Here is a 14,655-nt window from a genome sequence, read left to right on the forward strand (position 1 = left end):
GACACAAAAACCTGTGCCATCAAAATAATTAGCAACGGATTTCTAAAAAACATTTGCTCAGGTTACAGAGAAGAAGAAATATTTTACACACTGCCTTGTCTCAGAAATAATCACAGTTAGGCCTCTTTGTAACCGTTGGGTCTTCTTCCTTTCACACGCCATTTGCAGGCGCAGGACATGGTGTTTGTAACTAATTTCCAGTAGCAAGTGGGTCACTGGAATTCACATTCAGGTGTCATTTTGAAAAGTGCTCCCCTCTACCCAAATCTTTTATATTTCCAGATGCAGTTGCACTTCGGAGATGTCCTAGTGCTGGAAGCGCTCCCTTGAAAATATAGTTTGATTTTTGAATTTTATCTTATGATGTTAGAGATAATGGGACTATAGTCTTTGGAATTCAACACAGGCCTCCTTAGCAATCACTTTGATAATTTATGAACATAAAAAACAAGAAGGAAAAGAATTTCCTCATTGTCAGGCAGTAAGTCAATGGCAGAGCTTCAAATTGACTTATTTTGCTAAGAGGGAGCTATAAACTCCAGATAAATTGCTCTACATGCAGTAAATATTACTGTTGAGTCAAGTGCCTACAAAAATTATGCTAATGAAACAATATGGATGTTACAGTGCTAAAAGTTTCACTTTTAAAATCACTGAGGGTTGCTTTACCTTCTGTCAAAGGCAAGAGCAACGCCAGCGAGGAAGAGGTCCGGGGTGGGGCGCATAGGCCTCCACTGGTCTGAAAGCTGAGTCACAGGAATAATATCCTTGCAGCGGACCAGGACCTGCAGGCAGGGACACCGCGCCTTTGCGTGCGTTATGTCCGCAGTGGATAAAGCCAGTTTCTCAGTAAAACAATGCCTGTTACCCTAGGTATCACGCCGACCCTTATGTAATATGCACCAGTCCGCAAGAGCAATTTTTGCGCTCCTGTTGTAAAAGGGGAAAATGCGTTTTGAAGGAAGTGTTGGAAGGTGCTTTGCTCATTTTATCTTTCGCCATCGTTGTGGTTAGGGGGGCAGTGGTGGACCCAGAGTGGCGTTGGGGCTTCCCAACCGCCCGGCAGCTTTCAGACGCCCTTCCGAGACGTGGAGCCAAAGACTTAAGCGGGCCTGTGGGTGACATCACCTCATTTACATAGGAGGGCTATAAAGCAACGCCTGCGCATCTCTTTCTGGCAACTCGGCGGTGGACACTGCGTAGACTAGATTTCGCTCCCTTACACGCCTGGCTTCGGTGAGCCCCAGAGCCCCTGCCTCGTTACTCCTCCTACCCTCCCCTTCCTGCCGCGCTCGCTCCTTCATTATCTGCGTCCCTGTGAAAACATCCCCTAAAGCCGAGCCGAGTGATTCTCCCCGGGAAGGCTGCCTTGGGGAGCTGGGGATGCGAAGCACCCTAGATGCTGGGTAATGCGGTGGGGAAATCGATGATTTAAGAACAAAACAAAAAAACTGGCGTTTATCTACTGCCGCTCGGAGGGTTCGTGTTAAAATTTCTTAGTGTTCGCTCGCAAAGGTATTGTGCGTTGCCTTGGAAGCTGAGATACGGGTGAACAGACAGATCCTTTGTTCTGAGGCTCACTCATCTCCCGAGCCCCGAGCCATCTCCCAGCCTCAAACGGCTCTACGGGCTGCATCTGTGCAGCCTGGCGGCGGCGGGGCTGTGCTGTGACATTTTCACAGCCGTTCTTGCAGAGGCATGTGTGCTAGGGATGCCGAAATGCCGAGAGCGCAGGCAGGACTAGCTTCCGGGCTGCGCTTTGCGTGCTGGGCTGCAGTGTGTTGCCGGCGAGGAAGCAGGTAGGGCGGTTGTCGCAAGCTCCAGCTGCAGCCTCCGCCTATGTGAGAGGACTAAAAAGTGGGCGCAGGACCCGGCCTGCGTTCTTTGCAGAGAGGCCGCGGCTAGAAAATGGAAACGCTTTTGCGACCTGGGCTCCATTTTAGGAATTCTTGCCCGATTTTAACCACTTGAACGCGGAAGTGGCTTTCCTATTCTCTCCTCGTCCAAGCCAGCCTTTAATTTTAAACGCTGTAATTAACAGTTCGCAGGGGTCAATTTCCTTTATTCCGGAACATTCCACTTTGAGAGGGATCGGTTCTCTTTGATCCCCTGCGTTTTGAAATATTTGAGGAAAGGTGTCGCCTCTTTTTCTGTAGAAAGAGGAAGCTCGTGAGCGCGGAACGGCAGTAGAAGGAGGGCTAGAAGGGCTTTCTCAGGCTGCGGGTCGGCGGGCAAAAGCACAGTTCCCAGTCCAGAGACCCGGACAGGTGACTGTTTCTCACCCTCACTTTGGATTGCTCCTTACAGCTTCCTCCGCAGCCATGTCTGACAAACCTGATATGTCTGAGATCGAGAAATTCGATAAGTCGAAACTGAAGAAGACAGAAACACAAGAGAAAAATCCACTGCCTTCCAAAGAAAGTAAGCTCCGACCCTCCCCCATCTTTAGAAAGGCTGGAATGGGAGCGGGCGGTGGGAGGGAGGGAGGGAGACTGGGAGCTGCCGCGGGAAGAATTCGGGAGGCAGGGGAGGGCGCGCAAGGAGCCTACAGTTGGTGAATGTGGCTTGCAAAGGTTAATTAAAAATCAGATGACTTTTAGTGCAGTAATCCCAACACTTCGGAAGACCGAGGCAGGGGATCGCCTGAGGTCAGAAGTTCGAAACCAGCCTGAGGAAACCCCATCTCTACAAAAAATACAAAATTAACTTGACTTGCTGGAGGGCGCCTGTAATCCCAGCTGCTTGGGAGGCTGAGGCAGAAGCATTGCTTGAACCTGGGAGGGGAAGTTGCATTGAGCCCAGATCCTGCCACTGCACTCTAGTATGGGTGACAGGGGGAGACTTCATCTCAACCAAAACAAAAACAAACAAAACAATAGGGAGATCCTTAAGGGGGGAAGGTTGCATGAACACAGGGTTCATTAATTTAGTAATGCAATATTTAATGCGCTATAATAATATACAAACACATTTATCACTGAAAATGTACCGCTATTTAATATACTTAATATACATTTTTTATTTGATTATGACGTGCCTAGCTAGGTACACTTGCAGAACGTTTAGGATATGAAAAGATGTTGCAAATGAAAGCCCTTTAATTCCATATTAGGCTGTACCGAAACCCCTTAATCATCCCACTCCATCTTTTTCCTTTTCTGTAGTTTTCTGGTCACAGCGATTGAACAGGAGAAGCAAGCAGGCGAATCTTAAGCAGGCGTATGCCACCAATATGTACTGTACATTGTACAAGCATTGCTTTCTTGTTTTACTTCTTTTAGTTGTTTAACTTGGTTAGATGCAAACACGCTGGGTGAGTTTGAAAGGACTGTGCTGCCCTTTTGACATCAAAGACCTGCTGACAATGAAGGCCACACCTGCTTCTCCCATCGCCTGGCTGGCTGGCAGGGAAGGAAAATAACTTGAATGTTGGTGAAAGACTTAGCGGAGTGGGAGGGCAGTGAAATCTAGAGTAAAACCAAGTTGGGCCAAGTGTCCTGCAGAATCTAAAATGAAGTTTAATCAGAGTGCCATTTTTTGTTGTTGTTTGAAAGATTTTAATTTTTGGAATGCACAGTTTTTATTAAAAAAATTTTTAAACCATTGCTGGTGAAATTGCTTGTTGATTGGAAAGAGTGTTTTATTCACCATTTAAACATTTGCAAAGTGGCGTGCCCCTGGGCCTCACAGGCAAAGAATAACTGACAAGCTGGCGATTTAAATAAATTATGTTACAGTATGAAATGTGTTTTACCTAGATATGTAAAATACCTTCTTTATTCTAGCTAATTGGGAGATGATTTTTTTTGGCTGATTGAGATTACCTTTAGATTATGTTTCAAAACTGGCTTGTACTGTAATCTAAAACAAATAAGCACTAATTTAGAGTTCAGCTACATTGTTGCATGTAATGAGAAGGGACTTAATTACAAACTTAAGATATAAATGTGCAATAAAGTAAGCTAAGAAGAAAATATGCTTCTAAGACCTGTATTTACTTGGTTTATATTTTCCTTAGATTCTTACATAATGTTTTATCTGTGGTCACATTGACATGTTTGGGCTATCCCTACTCCTGGCTTCTGAGACTTCGGTGGACAAGGTTCATGCATGCACTGTGTGCATGCACTTTTCATTGTGCATGTGCAGTTTTCATTGTGCGCATGCACTGTGTACTCTTCCTTCTATTTCCCAAAGTGCCTCACATAGTAGTGGACATACATGAGGGCTTTAATATACACTTTGCCCCCATAGTTGATGGAGAGTTATTAAACATGCTTCTTTTGAGGTCCCTTTGAACACATGCATATCATGTGAAATAGTACAATATTAAATGTATTTTTAAAATGTATTTACATAGTAATTTGCCACTGTTTTTGATTGTGCTGATTTGAATCAATACGTATAGTCAATTATATATTATTATATATTATTAATCCAGAGCATTAGATCATTTGTTCATTCAGCCAGTATTTATTGAATGCCTCCAACATGACAGGTTTTTTTTTTTTGAGACAGAGTTTTGCTCTGTCGCTTGGGCTAGAGTCTGGTGTGATCTCGGCTCACTGCAGCCTCCGCCTCCCGGTTCAAGCGATTCTCCTGCCTCAGCCTCCTGAGTAACTGGGATTACAGGCTGCACCACCATGCTGGGCTAATTTTTGTATTTTTAGTACAGAGAGGGTTTCACTACCTTGGCTAGACTGGTCTTGAACTCCTGACCTCAGGTGATCCACCTGCTTTGGCCTCCCGAAGTGCTGGGAGTACAGGCATGAGCCACTGTGCCTGGCCCATGCCAGCTATTTTTATATGCCATAAGAAATACAGCCTTAACTAAAAAGATAGCATCTTCCCTTGTGTTTCCTTCATCAGCTAGAAGATGTCCTTTTCCTCTAAATGTGAGTATGAACATTTTTATATTTATTTTAGTTATTTATTTTTGTGAGATGGAGTCTTGCTCTGTCATCCAGGCTGGAGGGCAGTGGTATGATCTTGGCTCATTGCAAACTCCGTCTCCCTGTTCAAGCTATTCTCTTGCTTCAGCCTCCTGCATAGCTGGGACTACAGGCGCTCACCACTAAGCACAGCTAATTTTTGTATTTTTAGTAGAGATGGTATTTCGCCATGTTGGCCAGGCTGGTCTCGAACTCTTGACCTCAGGTGATCCACCTGCCTTGGCCTCCCAAAAGTGCTGGGATTACAGGCTTGAGCCACTGCACCCAGCTGAATGTTTTTATAAAAGTATCTAAAATTATTATATCCAGATTCCTCCAAAGCTCAATGGTCAATGAATTCTGATGGAAACCATCTGATGACTTGCATTGCAGTAAAATATTTTATGAGTATACACAAATTGGGCACTATAACTATTGTCTGATATCCTCCAAGAATTCTTCTGAGGAGTGCTCCAGATCTAGAAGTGAGCGGAATGGATGGATGCCATTTTAAAATCTTTTGCTAAGACTTTGTTATGTAGATGTATTTTTTTGAAGAACACTTTCCTGGTAAATTCTTGCCATTCTTTTGTCTTGTGGGATTGTTGTGGGCAAAAACAGTAACTCATATGTTAAAGTCTTTCAAAGGACTTAGAAAAATAATAAACCCATGTGGATAATTTGGTCACTTTTTTATAGGATTTTACAATTTTGAACCTTGGCTAGAGGAGCAAGTTACGTTTGTGATCCACTGAAGGCATTTAGAGCTATTCCTGTCACATTATTATCAAACAGGAAATTATGTCTTTCTTCATTACCATATTGAGCTTTTAAGTTGCTGATATCCTTTAGCTACATGAACACCTCATGATAATGTCCCAATTTAGAAATAAAAATATTTCATGAAAATATAATATTTATAAGTTAATAGTAATATTATACAGTTTATAATATATAATAGTTCTTATAATGTTTACATATATTAAGATATCACTATATCATGTAATTCATTATTAATTAATATTATAATTAATTATTCCAATATACTATGTATATAGTGCTATCTGGTGATTTTAACCTAAAATAATGACTTCATTACTGGATGGAAAAAGTCACTATTTACTCAAGAAACATTAAGCACATACTGTGCTGTTTTCCATTTGCCACGAATAGAAAGATGAACAAGACTTGAGCCTAGTCTTGGTCTAGTCAGAAAGACAGACCTGTGTATGTGAATAATTAACTATACACAGCATGAGTCATGTATCTGCTCATTACCCAACAACTATACATTGAGTTTCTGTTTTGTAAGACGTTGGGCAGGGAGATAAATGAGAACTATACTGTGAAGGGCATGTCCCTGGCTAAGAAATTTGAAAGTTATTCTTAGGTAATTCGAAGATAACAAAAGTAAAATCCTTTCATCCACATTAGGCAGCTGGTATACTCTTTCTGTTTAAAAATGAGGTTACAAAAAAGGAGAGCAAGGAAGAAACTATCCATACTTGTCATTAAACAAGCAGATTAGTACCCTCTGTTATAATAACAATATGAGGTGGTAATACATCCTTTATTGGTATTTCTTAGTTCACATTTCAATAAGACAGGCTGTAACACATACACAGTATACTTTTCATGGCCATTGCTATCAGTTTTAATAGAGATGTGGAAATAACACCTATAAACACCTCAGAAATAACATCAATGGTTTGAAACCAGTTGTATGTTTGCCATCATTATGGAGATAAATAACATGGAAGAGTAAATAGATTTCAAATTACTAAATTATATATATTTTTGGCAGAATCATTGAGGTATACAGTTTGTTAGACTATATCTGTACATTAAAAGCTTATCAGCAACTATATTGTCAATTTGAAAATATATCTTCTAGATAAGGCAAAATTTTCTGGTGGTTGAAGTCTTAAATTGGTGGGCAGGAACATTTTACTAAAAAGGTAGATTTGTAAAAGGAAGGGAAAATTAAAGTTTTGCATATTAATCAGAAAGTTGCTCCATGATATAAGAGGTGATATGGAAAAACTTATAGGATCCCTAAGTGAGTACACACAAAAGGTCAGGGATTGGAGATAACATCGAAGGTTTGGACACAGTTGTGTGTTTGCTATGATTATGGAGATAAATAACATGGGTAACCATAGAATAAAACACTTCTGGTAAAATAAATGTATACTCTAATAAAAGGAAGATATATACTGTGAGGGCAAGTCCGAAAAGTTAGAAAAAATATTAATGGGTTAAAGAAGAATATAAACTGGATTATTTGAAGAAAGTGTTGTAATGCAACCTTGAACTCATCATTTTAAGAATTATTGATAATTTAAACTAGGAATCCAAATTCTTATATGCAAACATAAATTCTTAAAGCATCATATAAGCCTAAGGTAATTCTCTAAAGTTCCATTAAGGTTCCTCTTTAGAAGCTCAAAGAGCTCAATGTTACAAAAGAGATGCGTGAATACATTCAGGCATTAAGAACAAACATATTATCTGGGCGTGGTGGCTCATGCCTATAATCCCAGCACTTCGGGAGGCTGAATCGGACACATCACGAGATCGAGCCCATCCTGACCAACATGGTGAAACCCTGTCTCTACTAAAAATACAAGAACTAGCTGGTAGTGGTGGCACATGCCTGTAGTCCCAGCTACTGAGGAGGCTGAGGCAGGAGAGTCACTTGAACCCGGGAGGTAGAGGTTGCAGTGAGCCAAGATTGCACTATTGCACATTCCAGCCTAGTGATAGAGCGAGACTCTGTCTCAAAAGAAAAAGAAAAAGAAAAAAGAACAATCATATTGGCATGTAGTGTATGGGCCTTCATCATATTAGGACTTTTTTTCTGATATAGGTCATGAAGTTTCCCAGCAGGAGGGTGGGATACCAGAGTGAATTCATTTAAGTCTTCAACCAGGATTCAAACAATTCTTCAAATGAAAGAAAGACTTAAATCCAGTTGAATCTAATTCACACATTTAGAACCATCTCCAAAAAAAGTAACTCCACACTTTTGGCCATATTTCTTTGAAATAACTATTGTTTATTTTGTCCCTGTTCCTCTCCTAGATACTGACATCTAGTAATGAGTGGAATCTAAGCATTTAGCTTTACCAATTTTGGTTTGTTATCATCTTCTTTGCAGGCTAAGTATTTCCAATGCAGTTTGATTAGGGTGTGAGGGTGATTTTGGGCTTTGTGTCATAGAACCAGCTGAATGATAACTGTGGAGGCCTGCACTTACCTAAGGAAAGAAGGATGAGGTAGACAAGGCAGAGTGGTAGCCAAATTAGACAAAGGGCTATCATTATAAAACTTACTGCCCCATCCCATTGTTACGACAATTTCAGCCATAACCAAAGCATAGTTTTCAAACAACAGGTCATGCTTCTTTACAACGTCAGGAAATCAGTTGGTTCTTGTCAGCATTAAAAACAAAAATACAATTAGTGCAACGATAAATAAAATAGAGAGTAAAAAACCCACAGAGAAAATAAATTTAATGAAATGTTTCTTCAAAAAGTTCTTTAACGTTGAAAAATCATTATCTGGATTGTCTAAGAAAAAAGAAAACTCAAAAGAAAACAGGACATTACTACCAGTTTTACAGAAAGAGAAGATTATAAAACAATACTGTGAACAATTATATCCATACAAATTGGATAACCCAGAAGAAATGGACAAATTCCTAGAAACATACAAGTTACCAAAAATAATTCATAAAGAAATAGGAACTCTGAATATACCTATAATTGGTAAGGAGATTGAGTCAGTAAACAAAAGCACATGCATGTGTGCACACATGGACACAAGTTTGGGAACAAAGGGATTCACTGACAAATTCTACCAAGTGTTTAAAGTAATATTAACATCAATCCTTTTGAAATGCTTCCAAAAATTAAAAATTAAAAAAGGAACATTTTCAAATTCACGTTATGAGGCTAATGTTACCCTTATACTAAGGCCAGACCAAGATACTATGAGAAAACTACAAGCCAATATTTTTGTTGAGGATTGTTGCAGAAACTCTCAACAAAATATTGGCAAATCAAATTTACTATCACATTAAATCCCAGCGCAAACAAGTAGGTTTTATTCTTGGACCAGAAGGATGGTTCAATATACCAAACATTAATAGAGTGAAAAGAAAAAATTGTTCTTTTATGATTGTTTCAATTGATGCAGGAAATGATTTTAAAGAATTTAACACACTTTTGGGACTAAAAACAAACTATAAATTTGGAACAAAAGAAAACTACCTCAACATAATGAACGTCATATATACGAATGCTGTAGCTAACATCATTCTCAATAATGACAGACTGAAACCTTTTCTTTTAAGATAAACAACGAGACAAGGAATTCTGCTTTTGTCACTTCTATTCAACAAAATCTGAGTACTAGAATTTCTAGCTAGAGCAATTAGTCAAGAAAAGGAAATAAAAGTCATTCAAGTAAGAAGTGAAATAAGTAAAACTCTTTGTTCACAAATAACATAATCTTAAGGTAGAAATCCCTTTATAAAGATTCCACTCCCTAAAATGTCAGAAGTAAACAATTCATCAAAGTCACAGAACACAAAGTCAGTATACACCATTAGTTTCTTCTGGGTGTGGTGGTTCACACCTGTGATCTCAGCACTTTGGGAGGCAAGGGTGGGTGGATGGCTTGAGCTCAGCAGTTCAAGACCATAGTGAGTGATACGGCTTGGCTCTGTGTCTCCACCCAAATTTCATCTCAATTTGTAATCCCCATGTATCAAGAGAGGGAGGTGATTGGATCATTGGGGTGGTTTCTCCCATGCTGCTTTTGTGATAGTGATGAGTTCTCAAAAGATCTGATTTTTTTTTTGTTAAGTGTCTGACATTTCCCCTGTTTGCATATTTCCTCCTGCCACCATATGAAAAAAGTCCTTGCTTCCCCTTCACCTTCTGCCATGATTGTAAGTTTACCGAGGCCTCCCTAGCCATGTGGAACTATGAGTCAATTAAACCTTTTTGCTTAATAAATTACCCTATCTCGGGTGTTCTTTATAGCAGTATGAAAATGGACTAATACACTGGGCCAAATGAGAAAATACCACCTCTACAAATAATACAAAAAATTAGTTGGATGTGGTGATATGTGCCTGTGGTCCCAAATACCTGGAAGTTTGAGGTGAGAGGATCACTTGAGCCCAGGAGGCAGAGGCTGCAATGAGCCAAGGTACAGCCACTGCACTCCAGCATGGGTGACACAGCAAGACTCCATCTCCAAAATTATGGAGACTTCGTCTCCAAAAATAATGTTTTTGTATACTAACAATGAACAATCTTAGTAAGAAATTTTTAAAAAACAATGCCAGTTTAGCCAATAAGTAAATGAAAACTTGCTAAAGCATCACTAATCATCAGAGAAATACAAATGAAAACCAACCACAATAATATATTAACTCATACCTGTTAGAATGCCTATCATTAAAAAGAAAAATTGATAATGCTAACTAGAATGTGAAGAAAAGACAATCGTTGCACACTGTTTGTGTGAATGTAAGTTAGTAGAGCCATTATGGAAGCCAGCATGGGAGTTCCTCAAAAACCTAAAATTGAACTATCACGTAGTCCAACAATCCCACTACTAGGTATACACCAAACAGAAACAAATCCAGTACATCACAGAGATATCTTCACTCTTAATATTCATTGCAGCATCATTCATAATAACCAAGATATAGAAACAACCAAGATATAGAAACAACACTAGATAAATGTATAAAGAAAATGTGATTTACATATACAATGGAATACAGTATGATAATTCCTCAGAATTGTAAACATTAAGTTATGGTCCAAGATTTTCACTTCTAAGCATACACACAAAATCATTGAAATCATGGGCTTAAGCAGATATTTGTGCATGTATGTTCATAGCAGCATTATCAACAGCCAAAAGATGGAAACCTAAATGCCCATCAATAGAGGAGTCAAAGAAATATGGTCTTTCCATACAATGGAATATTGTTAGCCTTTAAAAAAATTCTGAAACATGGACAAACCTTCAGATATTATGCTCTGTAAAATAGGTCAGTATGCAAAGACACATATTATGTGGTTCCATTTATATGATGTTCTTAGAGTAGTAAAATTTATAGAAACATGGTCATCAAAGGTTGGGATGGGTAAGAAGGAATGGGGAGTTACTGTATACATGAGTATATAGTTTTATATGGAAACAAAACGTCTGGAGATGGACTAGTGATGGCTGTACAATAGTTTGAACTTAACTTAAGCTACTGAATGATATGTTTTAAAATGGTTTAAAATAGCAAATTTTATATGTATTTTACCACAATAAAAATTACACAAGATGATATGAGAAAGTACAATAAGGGAGTCTTATTGAGATGGGAAGTAGGTTAGAAATGGCTTTTCTAGGGACATGGAACCTTAGTTAAAAAAGGGTTGTGAAATAGTGAAACAGGAAAGGTTCTCACTTCCCTATTGCAGGGCGTGTGCTGGGGGTGTGGCTCACTTCTTCAGTACCCCACTGTTCTGCTCAAACCTCTAGGGGAGCATACAGATGGGCAGGCTGTGGGGCTCTGACCCGCTGGCAGTGTTTGGGGGTGAATGTTTACAGCTCCTGAAGCCCCAGTGGGTGTGTGTTATAGGGTGCTCTTTTAGTTTGCCTTCTATAGGCAGCGTGTAGTCAGCTCAGTTAGATCCTGTACCTTGTCTTATTGACAGAGCGCTTTCTGTATCCCGGAGTTTCTTGCCTTGCTGTTTTGGAAGAATTGGGTCACATGGGGGCTTGGAAAATGAGTGTAAGGTTTTATTGTGTGGAGTTAGCTCTTAGCAGATGGCGGAGCCAGAAAGGAAATGGTTTTCTCCTGTAGTCAGGCAGGTAGGGGTCCTGGGCTCTCCTCCCACTGCCCCAGCCAAATTGTGCATTGTTCTGCTTGTCCGTGGCTGCCAGCCTGCCAGTGCCTGTTGGCGTGCTCTTCTGCCAGTGTGGTCTGGGGGATAGCTGCTGGTGTCTTTTTCTGCTGATGTGTTTCTCACGAGGTCCAGCTCCTTCTGCCTCCTCCTTGCTAGTTTCTCCGGTATTTATAGGTCCAGGATGGGGGCATGGCAGGCCAGGGTGTTCCTGCAAAATGCAACATTTGGGCGGGAAGGCAGAAGTGCCTGTGCTCACCTACTTCCATGGGGGTGGAGCCTTATCCAGGGCCCATAGGCTCCTCTGTCCAGCACTTCCCTTCCCCTCTTCTGCATAATTTAAAGGAACCATGCTCTTATCAATCAATTTGATTGATAAACTAATATTGAACAAGGCGTTGTTCATGTAGACAACATGGTACACAACTGAGGACACAAAAAGCTTGTTTCTCAGAAACTGAAAGAAGAACATTGCTTCCTGAGGGCTACAATGAAGAAAAGTGAGCACAAAATGAGGCTTGGCAGGTAAATTAGGACAAATAACAGAACTTTTAGTTTACTATTTTTAATGGGAACATATGAAGCAATTGCAAGGGTTTGTTAAGAAAAAAGTTTGATGGGATTTATGTGTTTTTGCAGGACTCTGTGGTCAGCTGGGAGGACTAGAGATGAAAGCTAAAGGGATCAGTTTGGTGAAGGAATAATGAAATACGTTCTTAAATTGATGGTGGTGATGGAGCACAACTCTGAAACTACTTAGAACCAGTAAATTGTGCACTTGAATGGTCAAATTGTGTAGTATGTAAATTATATCTTGCTGACTGCTTTTTTAAAATTAAAAAAAACAAAATAAATCACTGAAAAATATAATAAAAATTGTTAGATTTTTCTTTATGGTACCTATTGGTTAGTCACACTTGTATTCAGTACTGTACGTGTGGTGTGTGTGTGTGGCAGAGAGAGAGACACCTGGAGGAGAAGAAAAGGAAAGAGAGAGAAAGAGAAACTGTCTGTGATATAAAATGTCTCTTTGACTGTGGGTCGGAGTCACACTTGTCAAAACTTCATTCCCCAACTTATTCCTTATTACACTTTATATACTGCTCTCATTACATTTTCTTTTCCTGCCCAGCTTTAACTTCTAATCATTCACTAAAGTTAATTTTTAGGTTTTCCCTTTCCTGTTCCCTGAAGACGTCATCCTTCACATACAATCCTGAATCTTCTCTAAGAGCCTGTTTATGTTTTCATTTGGCTGCCAAGTAACAAGAAATAAATGATATACTTTTTACCACTCAACTTATCAACTGTTTTTCATAAGCCCCTACTAGTTGTGCAATATAATCTTCATAACTTCTATGGGCTACACTTTTGTCACCTGCATAGTGGGAGAATTGATGGCCCTAACATAGGAGTTTACTGTGACAGTTAAAACAAATATGTACAACCTGTAAATTAAAAATTTTCCACTTATCATAGCTTTTATTTGAGCAACAACATCTTATTTCTCAAATAAGTCCTCATCATAATTTCTTCCTTTACTTGACCTCTTTGTAGCTTTTGACAACACTAACCACAGTCCACCTTCTAAACTCTTCTCTCCCATCACATTTTTGGCTTTTCTCTGATTTCTCTGATTATTATTATTCTGTTGAATTCTCTGAGTGGATTTTCTCCTGGTTCACCTAATTCATTCATTCTCTCCATATCTTCAACCACCAACTCAACTTGCTGATTCTTCCGCATCTATCTGTAGCCCAGACATCTAAATGAATCTGAACTTCTATATTCTGTAACGCATTGGATATTTCTCCTTGGCCTTCCATGAGAACCTTGAAAATAGCATCCTGCCATGCATGTTTTCCTCTTCTCTTGCTTCATTTCCAATCTTAATTAAGACAGCACAGCTCAGAGAGTTACCCAAAGATCAAAAATTTATCATTGATTCTTCTCTTTCACTGGTCATATTCAATTGGTTAGCCACTCTTTTTCTCAGTACCACTACTTCGTGCGCATTCTTACTTACTTTCTCTGGACTTTAGCAGTCACATTTAGCTCGCTGACTTCAATCTCTGTCTTCTCCAACTCATCCTCTAATTTATTCAGAAAATGTTTGTAAAATAAATATTATTTCATAGCCCAGATTGAAATTCTTCACTATCTCTTCATCTTCTGTAAAATTATCTCTAAACATATCGTGGCCTATGATTTCCTTCACAATTAAACTCTAGTAGTTCCCTATACCTCCTCCCGCTATTTCTCCAGTGAAAATGTATTCTGTACATGACCACGAAGTGAATTGTAGGATGCAATGAGCAGAAGAAACATAGGCACCAAGACAACTGCTGCTTCCAGGAATAAGTCCTAACATCAAGCCCAATTAGGAAGATTGACCAAATTGTAGAGAACCTAAAACATCCCTGTAAGCAGAGAGAAAATATATTAAGCAATTAACCAGATTATTTAACATGCCATTAGTTACTTTATTTTCATCCTTTCTTGTTTAATGGTACAAAAGACTAGGCAGGTGTGTACTGCCAGCATTGGGTACACCTCTTCTAGCTGCTGCTCAAGTTTGCATTTCATGTAAAATCCCTGTGGATAATTATTTTACTACCTACCCCCTATAATTCTCTGCCTCCTTCTTTGGTCTGAGCTTGCACTCCATTAATGGCAGTTGATAACACCACAGCTCAAGGAGTTACCTAAAGTAGACATCAGAAATTTATCATTGATTCTTCTCTCTCACTGGTCACGTTCAGTGTTCAGCCAAGTGAAATATTTATGGAGGGCAATTC

The 14,655-nt window shown here is 39.5% G+C and overlaps 1 protein-coding gene across 6 annotated transcripts; it reads left to right on the forward strand.

Annotated features, from left to right (window-relative positions):
• Positions 1 to 1,145: 1,145 nt before the first annotated feature.
• Positions 1,146 to 12,733, forward strand: LOC129053406 (thymosin beta-4-like). 6 transcript variants are annotated; one of them, XR_010139081.1, is made up of 4 exons: positions 1,385 to 1,799; positions 2,308 to 2,421; positions 4,870 to 4,895; positions 12,497 to 12,733. XR_010139081.1 is itself a non-coding variant. In XM_054545443.2 (3 exons), exons 2-3 carry the CDS (start codon positions 2,322 to 2,324, stop codon positions 3,211 to 3,213), a joined length of 135 nt encoding a protein of 44 aa, XP_054401418.1. In that variant the 5' UTR covers positions 1,146 to 1,236; positions 2,308 to 2,321; the 3' UTR covers positions 3,214 to 4,076. The 6 variants fall into 6 exon arrangements, 2 of the variants coding, with proteins under 2 accessions (XP_054401418.1, XP_063577552.1); XM_054545443.2 differs by lacking the exons at positions 1,385 to 1,799; positions 4,870 to 4,895; positions 12,497 to 12,733 and adding exons at positions 1,146 to 1,236; positions 3,179 to 4,076; XR_010139084.1 differs by lacking the exons at positions 4,870 to 4,895; positions 12,497 to 12,733 and adding an exon at positions 3,282 to 4,084 and having other exon boundaries at positions 1,383 to 1,799.
• Positions 12,734 to 14,655: the final 1,922 nt, after the last annotated feature.

The sequence above is a fragment of the Pongo abelii genome, chromosome Y (genome assembly GCF_028885655.2).
Source record: "Pongo abelii isolate AG06213 chromosome Y, NHGRI_mPonAbe1-v2.0_pri, whole genome shotgun sequence".
In the NCBI taxonomy this organism is placed as follows: Eukaryota; Metazoa; Chordata; class Mammalia; order Primates; family Hominidae; genus Pongo; species Pongo abelii.